Genomic DNA, 21,736 nt, shown 5'->3' on the forward strand with positions numbered 1-21,736 from the left:
AGGTGGTGGAGTCCCCATCCCTGGAGGTGTTCAAGAGGGGAATGGATGTGACACTTGGTGCCATGGTTTAGTAGTCATGAGGTGTTGGGTGACAGGTTGGACTGGATGGTCTCTGAGGTCTTTTCCACCCTTATTGATTCTATGATTCCCCCTTGGCCTATCTTGTAGGTCCCCTTCAGACACTGAAAGGCTGCTATAAGGTCTCCTCTCCCTGGAGCCTTCTTCTTCTCCAAGCTGAACAGCCCCAACTCTCCCAGCCTGTCTTCACAGCAGAGGTGCTCCAATCCTCTGATCATCTTTGTGGCCTCCCCTCTGGACCCACTCCAGCAGCTCCATGCCCCTCTTGTGTTGAGGGCCCCAGAGGTAGACACAGTACTCCAGGTGAGGTCTCAACAGAGCAGAGTGGCAGAATCACCTCTCTGGCCCTACTGGCCAGGCTGCTTTCAATGCAGCCCAGGATGCTGCTGGCCTTCTGGGCTGCAAGAGCGCACTGCTGGCTCAATCATCTCATCTCTCTGAAATGCCCTGGTGGGGGGGGGTTGAGCAGCCCTTTAAAAGTGAGGAGCATCCTGCTAATGCCTTCTCTCTGTCATTCCTGAAAGCAAAGGCTACCTAAAACTGCAGCCTGAGCTCCTGACTCACAGGAGAGACAATTTAAGAGGCTTTCAGGCACCCAAACACAGCCAGCTCCTACAGACAGCCAGCTGAATTCTCCTCTCTGACTTGGCCTATTTTTGCTTTCTTCCACATGAAATGTCTTGGATCAGAGGCAGGCAGAGCATTACCAAGCCCAGCTCATTCAAGACACGTCATCTTCAAATGAAAAAAAACACCAAAATGACTTTTCAAGGTCCCTTTTCTTCCATGCTTTTAAACCCAGGACACTTCAAAGGCCACCAACACCTTCCACGGTGTCGACCCATGGCTTCGTGGCCAGCTCCTTCCCCCATGCCCACCTCCCCCTTTAAGCAAGGCAGCTTTGGGTTTTAGCACATCAAACCATTCTGCTTCCAGCTCCTTCGTTGTGTTTTGGGTTGTGGGTTGGGTTTTTTCCCCCCTCCTCCCCCTTCCTAGGGGATAAACTCCATGCTGGTGGAGTTGCATCACCTCCACACTGAAGGTACTGTTGGGGCTGCTCACTGACAGCAGCAATCCCACCATTTGGAAGCCTGGGTGAAGGAGCTGTGCCTTGCTTCCTCACCCAGATTGCTGGCACACCTTCTGCAGGCTGGGGGATTTGGCTGTGGGACAGACTTTCTGCTCCCTTTCTGCTAGGTTTTCTCCATCCTGTTTGACTCAGGAGTGGTGTGAGGCAGAAGAAGTTAGTCGCCCAAGAGGTGGCGTGTGTGGTGGGGCCAGAAAGTTAGAGCTTTCCCCACACTGCACGTCACTAAGCCATGGCACTCCCAGGTATGGGAGAGTGGGGTGATCTGGAGGAGATCTGAGTCTAGAGGGAATGGATTGAAGCTTGAGGAGAGCAGCTTTAGGCTGGAGATTAGGAAGAAATTCTCTCCAGTGAGGGTGGGGAGACACTGGAACACGTTGCCCAGGGAGGTTGTGGATGCCTTCTCCTTAGAGGTCTTCAAGGCCAGGTTGGATAAGGCCTTGAGCAACCTGGCCCATATCAGGGGGAAATACATGACCTTTAAAGGTTCCTTCCAACCCAAACCATTCCATGATTCTATGAGTCCTGACAGCATTAAGAGAGAGGAAATTCATCCAGGGCCAGACCATGCTGCTAGGATATCGCTGCCGGACCAGAGAGTCCCTACCCACAGACTGCAGGGAGCAGGGTCCATCACTCCATCCTTGTCCCAGTTCATTGCTCTTCCCCTAAGCATCCACCACTGCCACAGGCAGAGCACACAACCCTTTGGCTTGACCCAGAGTGGCCACATGTTATAAATAAACTAACAACCCCTTGGCAAAGGCTGTTCTGCCACTCAATGGCATTGACTTTGACCTAGAGCAGTGAAGGTTTCAAATCTGGCCTTTGTGAGAGCTAGGAGGTGGAGATGCAGCCCAAAAGAGAGAAGGAGGGGGGAAGCTCTGGAGAAGCAAGGGGACTGCCTGCCTGGGCATTTTTGGCCATTCATGGAATCATAAAAGGCATCAGGTTGGAAGGGAACCTCGAAGGTCACCTTGTCCAGCCCTCCCTCTCCTAGAGCATTGCTTCACAAAGAGATCACTGGGAGAAAAACACCCCAGGACCAGATGGAGCAGGTTTAGGAAGGGCTCAAAAAGCCACAGGGCAAAGAAAAGATCTTCTCCTTGCAGAGCAGGCTCAGAGACACACCCAAGCGAGGACCAGCTCAAGGCTAACACTGCATGAAGAGCTAAGAAGATACTGGAGGAGGGCAAAATGGGACTTAGGGGAGACTCTGTAGGAGTGCCTGTGCTCCTCTGGGCTGACAAAGCCTCTCCACTGAGTCCAGCCACCTTCTGGGGCCAACAGTGAAGCAGTTCAAAAGGCTGCCTTGGCTTAAAGCCCTCCAGAGGTGAGGAATGCCACAGGCTGAGGGATTGTTTAGCCTGGAGAAGAGGAGGCTCAGGGGAGACCTAATTGCTGTCTACAACTACTTGAAGGGTGGTTGTAGCCAGGAGGGGGTTGGTCTCTTCTCCCAGGCAACCAGCACTAGAACAAGAGGACACAGTCTCAAGCTGTGCCAGGGGAGGTTTAGGCTGGAGGTGAGGAGGAAGTTGTTGGCCATTGGGATGTGCTGCCCAGGAGGGTGGTGGAGTCACCATCTCTGGAGGTGTTCAAGAGGGGATTGGATGTGGCACTTGGTGCCATGGTTTAGCAGTCATGAGGTGTTGGGTGACAGGTTAGACTCGATGATCTCTGAGGTCTTCTCCACCCTTGTTGGTTCTATGATTTGTAGAGAACAGACCTTCCATGGGAAATGTGACTGTTTCTTCCTCTCCTGCTCAGGGCCACAGGGACCAGAACTGGGGCAAAAAAGGCGGGAGCTGAGCTAAAGCATCCCACACTCAGCCAATCTACTCCATTACATGAGATATCCAATCCCCACACCTTGGCCTCATGCCAAGACATTTCAAATCAGAGGGCAACCAACTCTGCAGAGCCCAAGTCCCACGGAAGCAGACACCTCCTAAGATGCCTAACCCCCTTTTCTTGGCCCCAGTGTCAGGCAGCCGGAGGCTGACTTGTCCTGAGGCAGGGAAGAGCTCATCTGCCATTAAAAGGCATTTCAAATCCTACCTTCACATGTTCTCACTGCCCATTAAGCACCTAATCCCCTTGTGAACCTAAGGCAGCTGCCAGCCTCCGCCAGCCCTTGTGGTGATGACTCCTCTGTGTTGACGAAGCATTTTGCAGGAAAGCATTTCCCTGTTTTAATCACTTTTAATTCCACTTAACAACCCCAAAGCCCTGCCAAAGGGTGAGTGTGCAAGCACCCAGGCTGCTTTCCCCAAGCTTCTACAGGGTATGATGACCCTCACCAGCATCACGCCTCCATCTGCGGTCTGGAACCTAAGTCGGGGCAATCCTAGATCTCAATCCAGGCTGGGGGACAATGAACTTGAGAGCAGCCCTGCAGAAAAGGACTTGGGAGTGCAGGTGGATGGGAAAAGCTGGACATGAGCCAACAATGTGCATCTGAAGCCCAGAAGGCAAATGGCATCCTGGGCTGAATCAGAAAGTTCTTCACTGAGAGAGTTGTTAGCCATTGGGATGTGCTGCCCAGGGAGGTGGTGGAGTCCCCATCCCTGGAGGTGTTCAAGAGGGGATTGGATGTGGCACTTGGTGCCATGGTCTAGTCATGAGGTCTTTGGTGACAGGTTGGACTTGATGATCTTTTAGGTCTCTTCCAACCTTGGTGATACTGTGATACTGTGAAAAGCAGCCTGGCCAGCAGGGTGAGAGAGGTGATTCTGCCACTCTGCTTTGCTGAGACCTCCCCTGGAGTACTGTGTCCAGCTCTGGGGCCCACAGCACAGGAAGGGCATGGACCTGATGGAGTGGGGCCAGAGAAAGGCCATGAAAATGATCAGGGGGTTGGAGCACCTCTGCTACAAGGACAGGCTGAGGGAGCTGGGGGTGTTCAGCCTGGAGAAGAGGAGGCTCCAGGGAGACCTAAGAGCAGCCTGCCAGGACCTGAAGGGGGCTACGAGAAGGCTGCAGAGGGACTGCTTGCAAGTACCTGCAGAGACAGGATGAGGGGAAATGGCTTCAGACTAGAGAAGAGCAGATTTAGATTGGATGTTAGGAACAAGTTCTGCACCATGAGGGTGGTGGAACACTGGAACAGGTTGCACAGGGAGGGAGGCCCCATCCCTGCAGCTATTCAAGGGGAGGCTCACTGAGGTTCTGAGCAACCTGCTCTAGTGGAGGATGTCCCTGCTGACTGCAGAAGGGATTGGACTAGCTGACCTTTGGAAGTCCCTTCCAACCCAAACCATTCCATGATTCTATGAACCAAGCTGTGTACAGACCAAGGAGGTGAAAAACACAAAAGGGACCTCATGAGATGAATGCCAAAATGAACCAAAGAAAGCCGTTGGTCCATGTGGGGGAGAGAAAGGAGGGAAGCAGGAGGGGAGGGAAGCAGGAGGGGAGGGAGGGAGGGAGGCAAGGCAAGGAGGGAGGGAGGGAGGCAAGGCAAGGAGGGAGGGAGGGAGGCAAGCCAACGAGGGAGGGAGGGAGGCAAGCCAACGAGGGAGGGAGGGAGGCAAGCCAACGAGGGAGGGAGGGAGGCAAGCCAACGAGGGAGGGAGGGAGGCAAGCAGGGAGGGATGCAAGCAGGGAGGGATGCAAGCAGGCAGGGAGGGATGCAAGCAGGCAGGGAGGGATGCAAGCAGGCAGGGAGGGAGGGAAGGAAGGAAGCAGGCAGGGAGGGAGGGAAGGAAGGAAGCAGGCAGGGAGGGAGGGAAGGAAGGAAGCAGGCAGGGAGGGAGGGAAGGAAGGAAGCAGGCAGGGAGGGAGGGAAGGAAGGAAGCAGGCAGGGAGGGAGGGAAGGAAGGAAGCAGGCAGGGAGGGAGGCAGGGAAGGAAGCAGGGAGGGAGGCAGGGAAGGAAGCAGGCAGGGAGGGAGGGAAGGAAGGAAGCAGGCAGGGAGGGAGGGCAGCACCTGGCAGAGAAGCGAGGGGAAGGGCAGGCCGCGGGCTGGCCGGGGCGGGTGTTTGCTCACCGGTGAGCTCATCCAGGCTCTCGTTGGTGAGGTGGTCGTTCTGGTTGACCCACTCGCCGTTGCACTTGAAGTAGATCTGGGTGGCGGGGTTGGCGCGGCACACCAGCTCCACGGGCTTGTTCTTGATGATGTAGGCGTCCTGCGGCTCCAGCAGGAAGTGGGGCAGGGTCTCCGCCGCCGCCGAGGGGAAGGAGTCGGGCAGCACCTCGCTGTACTCCAGCCCTGCAGGGGACACAGAGCGTCAGGAGGGGCCTTTAAGAGGCTCAATAGAGGTCTATGGAGCCTCTATATTGACCATTGGAGCCTCTATGTAGACCTTGGTAGCTTCTATAGAGGCCTATGAAGCCTCTATAGAGACTGATGGAGCCTCTAGATAGATCATGGTTGCCTCTATAGAGGCCTAAGGAGCCTCAGAAGAGCCCATGGGAGCCTCTATAGAGGTCTATGGAGCCTCTCATTGACCGTTGGAGCCTCTATAGAGGTCTATGGAGCCTCTCGACCATTGGAGCCTCTATAGAGGTCTATGGAGCCTCTCTATTGACCGTTGGAGCCTCTATAGAGGTCTATGGAGCCTCTCTATTGATCGTTGGAGCCTCTATAGAGGTCTATGGAGCCTCTCTATTGATCGTTGGAGCCTCTATAGAGGTCTATGGAGCCTCTCTATTGACCGTTGGAGCCTCTATAGAGGTCTATGGAGCCTCTCTATTGACCGTTGGAGCCTCTATAGAGGTCTATGGAGCCTCTCTATTGATCGTTGGAGCCTCTATAGAGGTCTATGGAGCCTCTCGACCATTGGAGCCTCTATAGAGGTCTGTGGAGCCTCTCTACTGACCATTGGAGCCTCTATAGAGGTCTGTGGAGCCTCTCTATTGACCGTTGGAGCCTCTATGTAGACCATGGCAGCCTCTATAGAGGCTGATGGAGTCTCTATATAGACCGTGGTTGCCTCTGTAGAGGCCTATGGAGCCTCTACAGAAGCCTAATGCGCCTCTGTAGAGCCCATGGGAGCCTCTAGAGTGGCCTAAGGAGCCCATATTGAGCCAATGGGGGCATCTATAGAGCCTGTGGGAGCCTCTATAGAGGCCTATGGAGCCTCTATATAAACCATGGGGGATGGCCTCATTCATGCTGATAAAGCTATGCAGGGTGAGTGCCCAGAGGCTGGAGCCAGGCTCTGCTGGGGGATGCCCAATGCCAGCACAAGGGGCACTGGTGGAAGTTGAGGCATGGGAAGTTCCATGTGAACAGGAGGAAGAATTCTTTCCCTGTGAGGCTGACAGAACACCAGGACAGGGTCCCCAGAGAGGTTGTAGAGTGTCCATCTCTGGAGGCTTTCAAGGCCCCACCTGGATGTGTTCCTATGCATCCTGCTCCAGGTGATCCTGCTCTGGCAGGGTTGTTGGACTCAATGGCTTTCAGAGCTCCCTCCCAGCCCTTCCCCTTCTGTGACTGGCTCGAGATGATGCTGTGGCCAACACTGAGCAACCAACGAGGGAAACCTGTTCCCAGCCACTTCACCCCTGAAGATCAAACCCAAGTTTTGCAGGTCTGACAGAACACAAAGAGGCAGTGGGATGCTACTGCTTAACCTGTTGTTCCCGGGCATGTCACTGGCAAGTCAAGTCACATCACGAGGCTCCCTCTTTACACCTAAGAGCTCTGAGCTTTCCCTCCTCCTCTCTTCCCCCAGCAAGAAGCTGTGATTCTCAACTCCAGGCACTGCAGCCTGCAGGAAAACAGTAAATATCTTCCAGCCCTGTGATAACATCTCCACAGAGCTGGCAAGGAAGAAAGGAGCCCACTCCCTTCATCACCCTCGGCGAGGAGCTGAAAATCCCGAGGTGGAGAAAGGAGAAGAAGAAGAAATAATTCAGATGCATCCAGAGGGAAAAAAACCAAAACCAAACAACTGGATGACCAAGCTACCTCCAGAGCAAAAACACCACTGAGGGGAAAGGGATGGGGGGGGGAAAGCAAACCACACTCTCACACACACACACAGAGACAGGAGGTCAGTCGTTTAAAATCCATTTAGGACAATTGACTTTCCATTTCCATTTAACACAGGACTAAGGGAGAGCGGCAGGACATTTGTCATAATCCATTAACTGCTCTTTTGGAAACAATGAATTAAACTCCAGGCTAATTTCTCCCTCTCTCTCAGGCTGGTTCTTTCCCTGCCTCGCCACAGCCAGGTTGTTTCCACCGCCGCCTCTCCTTTGCAGGGTCGCGATTTCGCCCCAGCAGCCTGGGGTGGGGAGGGGAGGATAGGGTAGGATAGGGTAGGATGGAATGGAATGGAATGGAATGGAATGGAATGGAATGGAATGGAATGGAATGGAATGGAATGGAATGGAATGGAATGGAATGGACCAGACCAGGTTGGAAGATACCTTCAAGATCATCAAGTCCAACCTATCACCCAGCACCATCTAATCAACTAAACCATGGCACCAAGCACCCCATCCAGGCTCTTCCTAAACACCTCCAGGGATGGGGACTCCACCACCCCCCTGGGCAGCACATTCCAATGGCCAATCTCTCTCTCTATGAAGAACTTCTTCCTAACATCCAGCCTGAACCTCCCCTGGCACAGCTTGAGACTGTGTGCTCTTGTTCTGGTGCTGCTTGCCTAGGAGAAGAGACCAACCCCCCACCTGGTTCCAACCTTCCTTCAGGGAGTTGGACACAGCAAGAACTCAGCTTTGCTGAGTTGCCATTACATAGAATCAACCAGGTTGGAAAAGACCTCAGAGATCATCAAGTCCAACCTGTTACCTAATACCTAACACCTCCTGACAACTAAACCATGGCTCCAGGTGCCACATCCAAGCCTGTTTTGAACACCTCCAGGGATGGGGACTCCACCACCTCCCTGGGCAGCACATTTTTCCTTCTGGGAAGAACTTTCTCCTTACCTCCAGCCTAAACCTCCCCTGGCACAGCTTGAGACTGTGTCCTCTTGTTCTGGTGCTGCTTGCCTGGCAGAAGAGACCAACCCCCTCCTGGCTACAACCTCCCTTCAGGGATTTGGACACAGCAATGAGGTCTCCTCTGAGCCTCCTCTTCTCCAGGCTAAGCAACCCCAGCTCCCTCAGCCTCTCCTCACAGGGCTGTGCTCCAGACCCCTCCCCACCTTTGTTGCCCTTCTCTGGACACATTCAAGTCTTTCAAAATCCTTCTTAAATTGAGGGCCCAACAAAGAACTTTTGTATCAATAGGTATCACACACTTGAGCTGCCTACAGTAGAGATCTGTCCAGCATGAGGGTGCCAGCAACCTCCAGAGGGTTACTGTACAGTTTGAGCTTATTGAGTGGAGCACAGATGCCCATCCTGCTGAGCTGTTGGTGAACCTGTAAAGGTTTATGGACAACCAGCTGCCAACTACACAACCAGGTGGCTGCATGAAAAGCAGCATGGCCAGCAGATGCAGAGAGGTGATTCTGCAACTTTGCTCTGGGGAGGCCTCACCTGGAGTGCTGAGGCCAGCTCTGGTGCCCTCCACACAGGAAGGACATGGACCTGCTGGAGTGGGTGCAGAGGAGGGCCACGAAGATGAGCAGGGGGCTGGAGCATCTCTCCTAGGGGCTGAGGGAGCTGGGGTTGTTCAGGCTGGAGAAGAGAAGGCTCCAGGGAGACCACAGAGCAGCCTTCCAGAATCTGAAGGAGGCTTCCAAGAAGGCTGCAGAGGGGCTGTTTATAAAGACCTGTGGTGACAGGACCAGGGGCAGTGGCTTCAAACTAGAGAAGAGCAGATTTAGATTGGATGCTAGGAGGAAGTTCTGCACCATGAGGGTGGTGGAAGAATGGAACAGGTTGCCCAGGGACACCAGGTGAGGCCCCTTCCCTCAAGCTGTTCAAGGTGAGGCTCAACAAGGTTCTGAGCAACCTGATCTAGGGGAGGATTTCCCTGCTGTCTTGAGGGGGCTTGGACTCAATGACCTTTGGAGGTCCCTTCCAACCCAACCCATTCCATGATGCTATGATCTTCAAGGTGTTTTCCAACCTTAATGATTCTCTTTTAATTTGCTGCTCAATTTTGCATCCACTGAGTTGTTGTTTTGTTGGTCTTTAATGCCACAAGTCTACATTCCCTGGCACAGGGGGTTGGCAGGAGACAATCCAGCTGGCAGCAGCAGCAGCCAACCAAGCTTCACTCATGTGAAAACCCCTCTGAAATCATAGAATCCCAGCAGGCTGGGGGTTGGAAGAGATCTCTGGAGATCATCCAGTCCAACCCCACTGCTAAAGCAGGGGCACCCACAGCAGCTTGCCCAGGATCACAATGGCCAGCTGGGGTGGGAATCTCTCCAGAGAAGGAGACTCCACAGCCTGCTCCAGGGCTCCTCCAGCACACTCACACCAAAGAACTTTTGTTCTCCTGCTCTGATGGAGCCTTCTGTGTCCCAGTTTGTGCCTACTGCCCCTTGAACTCTAACTGGACACCACTGAAAAGGGTCTGGCCCCATCCTCTTGCCCCCCCCACCCTTGAGCTATTGATCAGCTTGAATCAGATCCCCTCTCAGGCTGCTCTTCTCCAGGCTCAACAGCCCCAGGGCTCAGCCTTTCCTCCTCACAGAGATGCTCCAGGCCCCTCAGCATCTCCCCTGGACTTTCTCCAGTAGTTCCTCTCTGTCTTGAACTGGGGAGCCCAGAACTGGAGCCAGAGCTCCAGCTGTGATCTCAATAGGGCAGAGCAGAGGGCTCTCCACGTCCCTGCAGCCCTCAGCCTGTGAAGTCAGACTCAGCTCAGTGATCAGGAAAGGAGGCATCATCCAAAACGCTCTACAAACCACTGGTGGGATGCCCAGAGGGCTCTCTTGTCACCCAGCCCCTGGGCAGGGCTGGCTCCAGGGCTTTGCTGTGGCTCTAAGGGCAGGTTTAGGAAGCAGGTTTGCTATCAGGAATGTAAACACTTGAAGCACATCAGCCTCCCAAGGATGCTTGGCAGAGCAGAGCCCTGCCTGGGGCCAGCACCAGCCTCCCTCAGGCACTGCCAAGAGCAGTGCTAGAGAGAACTCCTCCAAGAAATGCTGTCCTTGGCCACAGCATGGCCCTGAAGCTCCTCATTAAGTTTTCCTTCTCTGCCTGTGCCAGCTGCTTGCTTAGTTCTTTTCTTTCTTCCTATTTCATTTGCTTTCTCCCCCAAGCCAGGTGTAACACCCCAAGGAGACCTTCAGCCTTCCCAGCACCATAAGGGTGGTCCACAAAGACCCAGAGCTCCTGAAGAAGCCAAGTTTCAGAAGGACCTCCCCTTATCAAAGCACAGATGTTCTCTGATCCAAAACCACAGGCAGGAAAGAGGTCCCTCTCCAGCAGCCAACACCAAAGACACATTTTCTGCCACCTCACCCTCACTTTGGTGATGCTAAACAAGACTTCAGGTCACCCAGGAAGATCTGGAAGCGGAGATAGGATGAGTCATGGCCCGACAGGGATGAAAAATCACAGCTTTGTGACTCACCCATGATCATCTGCAGCAGGATGGGTGACACCCTGGGCTGTGGTGGGAGCCATCTCAGCCCCCAGGCACAGGCTTTGGGGCTGAAACACCACCAGTGGTACCAAAAATCCATCACCACCATCCCCCTCTCAATGGGTCCCAGCCAGCTCTTCACCCCCAAGATGAGGTCTGCTCAGATTCCTGCTGGGGGTGGTTTCAAGCCCAAGGCTGCAGGTTTCTTCTCCAAGATGGGGGCACAGTGACTTTGGGGACAAGGGTGGTAGAAGAGAACAATCTCCTTGGGCCAGATGCTGTAAAGAACCTGCTCACTTGAAACTTTGAACCCCCAAAGTCTGGACCTTCAAAGCTGGGAGCATCCCAAGCTGCTGGGGAATAGTTACAATGCTGCAACAGCTGAGATCTTTTCTCTCTGGCCAAGAGAGATCTGAGGCCAACAGAGCAGCTCTACCAGGAGACAGGGAAACAAGAGGAGGAGTCCCTTCCAAGCCCCAACAGTCTATGGTTCTATGAGCAACTCCAACTGTTAAACCAGCACTGGCAAGTCATAGAATCACAGAACTGTCAGGGTTGGAAGGGACCTCAAGGATCCAACCCCCCTGCCATGGGCAGGGACACCTCACACTCCAGCAGGTTGCTCACAGCCACATCCAGCCTGGCTGCAAACACCTCCAGGCAGGAGGCTTCCACCACCTCCCTGGGCAACCTGTGCCAGGCTCTCACCAGCCTCAGGGGGAAGAACTTCTTCCTAACATCCAATCTCAATCTCCCCACTTCTAGTTTTGCTCCATCCCCCCCAGTCCTATCACTCCCTGACACCCTACAAAGTCCCTCCCCAGCTTTCTTGAAGGCCCCCCTTTCCTGCTAGTCCACCACTAAACCCATGTCCCTCAGCACCACATCTACACAGCTTTTAAATCCCTCCAGGGATGCTGACTTCACCACTGCCCTGGCCAGCAGGGTCCTTCCCCCCATGGGAGACTGGGGAGCAAATAGCTCCAACACAGTTGAGGACAAGGTGCTGTTGGTGTCAGGATTGGAGGTGTTTAGGAGGAGACTTGACAGGGTGCTTGGCTGCATGGTTTAGTTGATTAGGTGGTGTTGGATGATGGGTTGGACACAATGATCTTGAAGGTCTCTTCCAACCTGGTTTATTCTATTCTATTGAAGGATTAACCAAGCAGAGGATGGAGAGGTCAGGGAAAGAGTTTGTTCTGCTCCAGCCTAATAAAACCACCACTAATTGGCCCTGTAAAGGTAGAAGAGGCTATCTTCTGCTAGGACAAGCTCCCTCTGCAAGACTCTTCCATAATGTTGATTATATTATGGTTGCATTATTCCAGTACCTGAAGGGAGCCTACAGGAAGGCTGGAGAGGGACTTTCTATAAGGGTGTCCAGGCACAGGACAAGGAGGAATGGTTTGAAGCTGAGGGAGAGCAGGTTTAGACTGGATCTCAGGAAGAAGTTCTTCAGTACAAGGATGGTGAGACACTGGAATAGGTTGCCCAGGGAGGCTGTGGGTGCCTTCTCTCTGGGGGGTGTTCAAGGCCAGGTTGGCCTTCAACCAGCTGAGTGTGCACATGGCAAGGAGCTTGGAGTAGATAACCCCTGAGATCCCTTCCAACCTGAGGCATTCTCTGATTCCATAGCTATAAGAAACCTTGCAAGAAGCAAGTCTGTGGCTTCTCCAGCCTGGGCAGCCAACCTCAGGTTGGAGCTTAGCAGTAGTGGTTGGACTGCAAGCTCTAGGCAAGCAGCTGGGCTTGATCTCAAAGGTCTCTTCCAACCTCATGGCATCATAGTATCATAGTATCAGTCAGGGTTGGAAGGGACCACAAGGATCAGCTAGTTCCAACCCCCCTGCCATGGGCAGGGACACCCCACACTAGATCAGGCTGCCCAGAGCCTCAGCCAGCCTGGGCTTAAACACTTCCAGGGACGGGGCCTCAACCACCTCTCTGGACAACCCATTCCAGGGCTTCACCACTCTCATGGGGAAGAACTTCCTCCCCACCTCCAGCTTCATTCCATTCCCCCTAGTCCTATCACTACCTGAGATCCTGAGCAGTCCCTCCCCAGCCTTCCTGTAGCCCCTTTCAGATACTGGAAGGCCACAATGAGGTCACCTCAGAGCCTTCTCTTCTGCAGACTGAACAGCCCCAACTCCTTCAGTCTGTCCTCACAGGAGAGGAGCTCCAGCCCTCTGCTCATCCTCCTGGCCCTTGGAACCCTTGGCCCTCGTATGCCCTGGGACATTCAGACAGCTTGAACACCAGTGAAGAACTGATCAGCAGGAGGGTTCACAGAGCTGCTTGCAAGGCTCTGGCCACAAGCATCCCCCTTCGGAATGGATGTTTTGACCCACACAGGCGTGGAAGCCACCTCTGCTTTGCCCAGCACTGCTCTGATCCCACCTGAGATGCCTGTTTGGCCTGTTGCCAGCAGGAGTAGAGAGACTTCTGCATGTGGAGGCAAGCCAGGAGCCCTGTGCAGCCTTTTGCAGCCAGGGTTTCCAGCGCCTCGAGCTGAGGAGCAATAAAACTCCCGGCAGCCACAAGCTAATAAATATTTGAGAGCAGGCTGGGCTGGCTGCAATCATCATCTCCCTGGCAGGCATCTACAGGGGGTTCCCATCTGCTGGCTTCCCTGCTTCCCACTGGAGGTGGCTGTCTGCTTCCCAGCTCCCTTCTTTCTTTGCCTTTTTGGAAGTCCCAGGCTGTCACCATCCCACTCTCTTACACTCCTCGGGCACGCGGCTCGGCGTGCTAGGGCTATGGGATGGATGTGAGGGAGGCAAGGAGAGGGCAGCTCCAGCCTTGACTGAATCATACAGCCAGAGAATCCATAGAGCCATAGAATGGTCCAGGCCAGAAGGGACCCCCAAAGGTCATCCAGTCAGACCTCTTTGTGGGGGGAGGGAAAGCTAGACCTTCTCTCTCAACCCACTACACCTCCCCACAGTCAGCAGGGACATCCCCAACTCCATCAGGCTGCCCAGAACCCTGTCCAGCCTCACCTTGTAGATCTCCATGGAAGGAGCCTCAACCACCTCCCTGGGCAACCTGTTCCAGTGTTCCACCACCCTCATGGTGAAGAGCTCCTTCCTAACATCTAATCTAAGTCTCCCCTTCTCCAGTTGGAAGCCACTGCCCCTTGTCCTGTCACTGCAGGCCCTTGTAAACAGTCTCTCTCCCTCCTTCCTGGGACCAAACCCTGAACCCCTGAGGATGAGCGTGGCAGGAGCAGGGAGATGGAAAAGGAAGAAGGGGAATAGGTAGTGATGAGTTCTTTCCTCTCCCCCATCCTTCATCACACATTTTAATCTGCTGGGGCTGAGCTGGATTATCCTCAGCATCTGTTCCCTGCTGGTGGTGGTGGGGGGGTGTGACTTGCAGATGTTTGCAGCCAGCAGTTTGCAACTTGGTCACAGATTGATGCCCCCAAGCAACCAAGCAGCCAGCCAGCACCACCAGCCTGCATGGGGAGAAGCACCAGAGCCTGGGTCAAGCATTAAGCCCCTTCCATCAGCCTGAAAGCAGAGGGTGAAAAGGGGATGGCAAGCCCAGGAAGCCATTCCCCTTGCGGCAGTGGCCCAGCAAAGCTCTGCAGGCAAGCGTCAAAATCCTCTCTCCAGCAATTGTTATCCCCTCCAAATATTTGGGAGATTACAGGAGCATTAGCAGCAGCAGCCAAGCCTGGGGGAGCCCATCCCCCATGGTGCCCATCCCCCACGGTGCCCACCACCCCCCCTCCTTGGCCAGGCTTCTGCTTCTACTTCCACCACACCGGGCAGGCAAGAATTCGCTCTGAGGGTTAAGCTGGGATCTGCCTGGAGTTTCTCTTTCCCCTGGCTAAACCTCAGCTGGGGTTGGTATTTAACCCTTTTCTGCCTCCATTCCCCTTTGCCCCCCACCCTCCCTCCCCCCCAATCCATCCATGCCTGCCTTGGGGTGAGGGTTTTTCAGAGGAAGGCCTGACAGGCAAATGGTTAAACCCCTTCCTGCCTGCCAGGAAGGTAGAAATCCTCCTGGAGAAATGGAAAAAAGAAAATATGACAGCTTATCTCCAGCACCACAGAAGGAGAGCTGCCTGACTTCCCAACCCCCCCCATCCCCCCCAGCCCAGCTCCAGTGGAGCTGGCAGGGATGCTCCGGCCACCGGCTTAGCCTGAGGAGGTGTCGGAAAGGCTGGAGCAGGGCTTTGCCCCCACCACAAATCCCTACCTCCCCCCCTCCTATTGCTTCTGGGGGGGAAATGTAAGACCAGAGTCATTTAGGGATTAGTGCTGTTGCCACTTAAGCTGCAGCAAATGACGATGCTGGAGGGATGGTGTGGCTCCCTCCCATGCCCGAATCCCTGCTGCACCAAGGACATCCTTGGAGGAAAGGCAAAGGCATCCCCACCCCGGGGAGGGTCAAGCACATGGGAAGCAGACCTCAGCCCACCACGTTTCACTCCATCCCTGAGTTCAGGGAGAGGCAGCCCCACTGGGCTTGTTCCCAAGGGCTTCCATCACAGAGTGCCTGCCTGGGCTAACTTTGGGTCCAGCAGCAACCAAGAAGCAAGCTTTCCCTCCTGGAAACACCCCCAGCGTCCTCTCTGCCACAAGCATCCCCTTTCTCTGCTCCCCATCACACAGCTGCAGCCTCCTGCATGCCAGGGTGGTTCCCCCATCAGAGAATCCCACAACTGTCTTGGTTGGAAGAAACCTTTCAGGTCATCCAGGCCAACCTGAACCCAGCGTTGCCAGCTCACCACTGAACCGCAGCCCTCAGCACCAGGGCTACACAGCCTGGAAATCCCTCCAGGGCTGGGGACTCCACCACTGCCCAGGGCAGCCTGGGCCAGGGCTTCACAACTCTTTGAGGGAAGAATTGTTTTTTCCTCTTGTCCAACCTCAAACCTTCCCTGGGACAACTTCAGGCCATTTTCTCTCCCCCTGTCACTTGTTACTTGGGAGAAGACACCAACAGGCCCCTGGATCCAACCTCCTTTCAGGGAGTTGTAGGGAGCAAGGAGGTCTCCCCTCAGCCTCCACTCCTCCAGGCTGAACAACCCCAGTTCCCTCAGCCACTCCTCAACAGCCCCTTTTCTCTGGACACTTCCCCAGCTTTGTTGTCCTTCTCTGGACCTTCTCCAGCCCCTCAGTGTCCTTCTTGGAGTGAGGGACCTGGGGAAGAGGGAAGAGGGAAGAGGGAAGAGGGAAGAGGGAAGAGGGAAGAGGGAAGAGGGAAGAGGGAAGAGGGAAGAGGGAAGAGGGAAGAGGGAAGAGGGAAGAGGGAAGAGGGAAGAGGGAAGAGGGAAGAGGGAAGAGGGAAGAGGGAAGAGGGAAGAGGGAAGAGGGAAGAGGGAAGAGGGAAGAGGGAAGAGGGAAGAGGGAAGAGGGAAGAGGGAAGAGGGAAGAATTAACCAGGTTGGAAGAGACCTTAGAGATCATCAAGTCCAACCTATCACCCAGCACCATCTAATCAACTAGCCCATGGCACCAAGCACCCCATCCAGTCTCTTCCTAAATACCTCCAGGGGATGGTGACTCCACCACCTCCCTGGGCAGCACATTCCAATGGCCAATAACTCCTTCCATGAAGAACTTCTTCCTAACCTCCAGCCTAAACCTCCCCTGGTGCAGCTTGAGACTGTGCCCTCTTGTTCTGGTGCTGCTTGCCTGGCAGAAGAGACCAACCCCCACCTGGCTACAGCCTCCCTTCAGGGAGTTGTAGAGAGCAAGGAGGTCTCCCCTGAGCCTCCTCTTCTCCAGGCTACTGGAGATGTGGCCTCACCAGTGCTCAGCACAGCAGCATGCTCCCTTCCTTGGGCCTGCTGGCCACACTTTTGCTCACCCAGGCCAGGATGCTGTTGGCCTTCTTGTCCACCTGGGCACACATTGGCTCATCTTAAGGCAGCTATCAACCAGCATCCCACCTGCAGAATCACCTCCTGCCTTCAAACCCCTCTGAATCGTTTCAAGCAGGCTCGGGCAGGAGCTGGGAAGTGCTGATGGCAGCGAGATGCAGAGAGAGAGAGAGAGAGAGGATGGAACAAGCCCTCAGCACCACCATCCCAAGGGCTGCAGCTTGCTGATGTAACCCCCTGGCCTCATTAACTCAGCGCTGCGCTCATTAACTTCTCCCTCTGCGGGAGGACTGAGGCACCAGGATGGGGACAGACCCAGGCTGCCTGCAGAGGTCAAAACCTGAGCAGGCAGCCTTCAGGGATGGCAAGGACAAACGCTAGCAGCACCTGGCATCTCTCCTCTCCAGCCTGAAGCAAGGTTGGATGTGGGGATCAGAAGGCCCCAGGGATGTCCAATCATGGGCGTGATCGTGGGGTCCCTGTCCCTAAGGCATCTGAGGCCTCCCTCAGGCACATGGGTCAAGGACATTGAGACACTTGCACGTGTCCAGAGAAGGGCAATGAGGCTGGGGAGGGGTCTGGAGCACAGCCCTGTGAGGAGAGGCTGAGGGAGCTGGGGTTGCTTAGCCTGGAGAAGAGGAGGCTCAGGGGAGACCTTCTTGCTGTCTGCAACTCCCTGAAGGGAGGTTGTAGCCAGGTGGGGGTTGGTCTCTTCTGCCAGGCAAGCAGCACCAGAACAAGAGGACACAGTCTCAAGCTGTGCCAGGGGAAGTTTAGGCTGGAGGTGAGGAGAAAGTTCTTCCCAGAAGGAAAAATGTGCTGCCCAGGGAGGTGGTGGAGTCACCATCCCTGGAGGTGTTCAAAACAGGCTTGGATGTGGCACCTGGAGCCATGGTTTAGGCGTCAGGAGGTGTTAGGTATTAGGTAATAGGTTGGACTTGATGGTCTCTGAGGTCTTTTCCAACCTGGTTGATTCCATGTAATGGCAACTCAGCAGAGCCTGGACCACAGAGCCAGCACTCACCCACTCAGCCCTTGCTGCCAGTGCTCTGCAGAAGGGGTTGCTCCACCTCAGGACCATGCATTGGTAGGGTTTTCATCTCTATCCCTCCCTAAAGGTAGAGCCCACCTGGGAAAGCACCAGAAAGCCTGGAAGCAAGAGGTACCACCTCTGGGGAACACCCTGCATGGAGCAGCAGGACACACAAGACCTACACCCCTGCTTCCAGGGCACCACAGCCTGCAAAGTGCCTTGGCTAAGAGGGGAGAGAGCCACTTAACCCTTTCCTCCAAAGCACCTCTGCCCAACAAACTGCCTCATTTTCCTCTGGCAATGGCTCTCTTCTTTGCCATCCCTTACACCCCCACCCCCACCCCCCCTTCCTGACAAATTTAGGACAAATCCAGCCAGGATTATGCTCCATCCCATCATCTCTTGGAGCCCAGACAGACAGTCACCAGGACAGACAGACATTTCACAGTGGCATTGCAAATGGGCTAAGCAGTTTCCCCCCCCCCCCCCAGCCTCATCACCCAGCAGCAGGCAAACGTTCTAATTAGAGAGCATTCCTCCTCAGCCTGGGTAATGAGGGGGTGCACCCAGCCAGCCCTAATTACACCCTTGGAAAGCAAAAAAAGCCAGAGCAGATTCCTCTCCCAGGCAAATGAAAAGCCTGCAGCCAGCCTCCCTCACTGTGCACCATTATTAAAGCAGGGCTGGACAGGGGAAGGGGGGGGGGGGAAATAAACCAGAAAGCAAAGTCAATGCTGAGTAAAGGGCTGGGAAGGAGGAGCTGAGCAGCTCCGAGGATGATTTTGCCTGCCACAGCCTGATCAATCAAAACCCACTTCACCTGCCTGAGAAAACAACAAATCAGCTCTTCAGCTACATCCCCAGGTCAGGCTTTGGCAGAGAGGAGAACTAAAAGCAAGGTGACCTCACACAGGGCCTCCCAAGCTCAGCATCTTCCTGCATCCTAGCCCTGCATATTCCGCCACAGCGCTCCTGTGTGTCCCACCACAGCATGCCTGCACATCCCACCACAGCATGCCTGCACATCCCACCACAGCATGCCTGCACATCCCACCACAGCCTCTCACTACAGAACTCCTGTGCATCCATCCCACTACAGCATTCCATTGCAGCAGCCCTGCACATCCCATTGCAGCATCCCTGCACATCCCATTGCAGCATCCCACTACAGAACTCCTGTGCATCCATCCCACTACAGCATCCCATTGCAGCATCCCTGCACATCCTACCACAGCATCTCACTACAGAATTCCTGTCCATCCATCCCACTATAGCATCCCAGTACAGAATTCCTGCACATCCCACTACAGCATCTCTGCACATCCCACCATAGCATCTCACTACAGCAGGTCGAGGGAGGTGATCCTCCCCCTCTACTCAGCCCTGGGGAGACCCCACCTGGAGTACTGTGTCCAGTTCTGGAGCCCCTATTACAAGAGGGATCTGGAGGTGCTGGAAGGTGTCCAGAGAAGGGCCACAAGGATGAGCAGAGGGCTGGAGCACCTCTCCTATGAGGACAGACTGAAGGAGTTGGGGCTGTTCAGTCTGCAGAAGAGAAGGCTCCGAGCTGACCTCATTGTGGCCTTCCAGTAGCTGAAAGGGGCCTACAGGAAGGCTGGGGAGGGACTTCTCAGGATCTCAGGGAGTGATAGGACTAGGGGGAATGGACTGAAGCTGGAGGTGGGGAGATTCAGGCTGGATGTGAGGAGGAGGTTCTTCACCATGAGAGTGGTGAAACCCTGGAATGGGTTGTCCAGGGAGGTGGTCGAGGCCCCATCCCTGGGGGTGTTTAAGACCAGGCTGGATGAGGCTCTGTCCAGCCTGATCTAGTGTGGGGTGTCCCTGCCCATGGCAGGGGGGTTGGAACTAGATGATCCTTGTGGTCCCTTCCAACCCTGAATGAAACTATGAAACTATAATTCCTGTGCATCCATCCCACTATAGCATTCCATTGCAGCATGCCTGCACATCCCACCACAGCATCCCACTACAGAATTCCTGTCCATTCATCCAACCACAGTATCCCTCCACAGCATCCCTGCACATGCCATTACAGTATCCCACTACAGACTTCCTGGGCATCCATCCAACTACAGTATCCCACCACAGCATTCCTGCACATCCCACTACAACATCCCTGCAGATCCCATTATAGTATCCCACCACAGCATTCCTGCACATCCCATCACAGTATCCCACCACAGAATTCCTGCACATCCATCCAACTACAGTACTCCACCACAGCATCCCTGAACCTCCTACTACAGTGTCCCACCACAGCATCCCTGCAATGGGATCCTGGGGGGCATTCAGAGAAGTGTAGCCAGCAGATCCAGGGACGTTCTCCTCCCCCTCTGCTCTGCCCTGGTGAGACTTCACCTGGAATAGTGCATCCAGCTCCATGCCCCCAGTTCAAGAAGGACAGGGATATGCTGCAGAGAGTCCAACAGCAGGCTACCAGGATGCTGAAGGGACTGGAGCACTGCCCTGTGAGGAGAGGCTGAGAGCACTGGGGCTGTTCAGTCTGGAGAAGGGGTGACTGAGAGAAGGGGTGACTGTAAATATCTGAGGGCTGGGGGTCAAGAGGGAGGGGACAGGCTCTGCTCAGCTGCACCCTGGGATGGGACAAGGGGCAATGGATAGAAACTCCAGCACAGGAGGTTCCACCTCACCATGAGGAGGAGCTTCTGCACTGTGAGGCTCACAAAGCACTGGAACAGGCTGCTCAGAGAGGTGATGGAATCTTCTTCTCTGGAGACTTTCCAGTCCCATCTGGATGTGTTCCTGTGTGACCTGTGCTGGATTCTATGTCCTGCTCTCGCAGTGGGGTTGAATTAATCTTCAAAGGTCCCTTCCAACCCCTAACATCCTGTAATCCTGTGATCCCTCCACATCTTACTACCTTATCCCACCAGAGCAACCCTGCACATCTCCCTCCAGCATCCCCCTTGTCACAGCATTCCAGCACAGCATCCCACTCCAGAATCCCTGCACTTCCCACAACAGCATCTCAATGCTGCTGCACACCATGGCTGAGAGCCTCCAACCTAAACCCTGACCACCACCCCCCCTGCACATCCCACCATGGCTAAGAGCCTCCAATCTAAACCCTGAACACCACAATCCCTGGCAGGAGAAACTTCAACAGAATGGAATGGAATAAACCAGGTTGGAAAAGACCTCAGAGATCATCAAGTCCAACCTATCACCCAGCATCATCTGATCAACTAAACCATGGCACCAAGCACCCCATCCAGGCTCTTCCTAAACAGCTCCAGGGATGGGGACTCCACCACCTCCCTGGGCAGCACATTCCAATGGCCAATCTCTCTTGCTGGGAAGAACTTTCTCCTCACCTCCAGCCTAAACCTCCCCTGGCACAGTTTGAGACTGTGTCCTCTTGTTCTGGGGCTGGTTGCCTGGAAGAAGAGACCAACCCCCACCTGGCTACAACCTCCCTTCAGGGAGCTGCAGACAGCAATAAGGTCTGCCCTGAGCCTCCTTTTCTGCAGGCTAAGCAGCCCCTCATGGTGCTGTACAGAAGCATTCTCCATGCACCACCCTGCATTAACACTCTCACACTCACCTTACTTACTCCTGACCACCATCTGGTTCCACCTATCAAGGTGTGCTGAATCCCACCCTAGGGCAAGCCAAAGCATCCAAACCTCACCCACACCTGCTCCAGTCACCTCCATTCCAAAGGGGCACCAAGATGATCAGGGGGCTGGAGCACCTCTGCTACAAGGACAGGCTGAGGGAGCTGGGGGTGCTCATCCAGGCTCTGGCAGCAGCTCCCCTCCCTGGGAGGAGCATGAGTGATCCAGCTGATCGCGCCTTATTTACGGAGCCACCACTCTTTTTGTTTATCTTCTTGATTATGCTAATCACAGGCAAAGCCTCCTGAGAAGTGCAAACAGCTGAGATCCCTCATGGGGAGGAACCTCTCCTCATTTTTCATCAGCTGGTTTTACAGCACCAGATTGGACTGACTTGCTCTTTAGGCCCAGAGCCGGGAGCTTCGTGAGCCCCTGTAGATACCCACAGCAAGGAGAATGAATTAGGGAGTGGGGGGAAAAGAAAAGCATAGGGGAAAAAAAAAGGAGGAAGAATTGTTTAGCAAATCCTGGCTGCACTCCATTGTGGTGGCTTCTTTTGTGCTCTTTTTCCACCTCTCCTTCAGGGGAAGCAGTGAGGTTTGAAAACTATCTCCCCATCTCATCTCCGTTTCAGG

General features: G+C 54.5%; 1 protein-coding gene across 1 annotated transcript in view; it reads right to left on the reverse strand.

Moving 5' to 3' along the window:
• Positions 1-21,736, reverse strand: part of UNC5B (unc-5 netrin receptor B) — a 99,302-nt gene that overhangs the window by 26,857 nt on the left and 50,709 nt on the right. The window contains exon 2 of the mRNA XM_068140327.1: positions 5,153-5,374. Coding sequence (XP_067996428.1) covers positions 5,153-5,374 — 222 coding nt within the window. The remainder of the gene's footprint in view (positions 1-5,152; positions 5,375-21,736) is intronic.

This window comes from Melanerpes formicivorus, unplaced genomic scaffold (assembly GCF_026170545.1).
Source record: "Melanerpes formicivorus ecotype bairdi unplaced genomic scaffold, bMelFor1.0.p_v2 SCAF_6, whole genome shotgun sequence".
Lineage (NCBI taxonomy): Eukaryota > Metazoa > Chordata > Aves > Piciformes > Picidae > Melanerpes > Melanerpes formicivorus.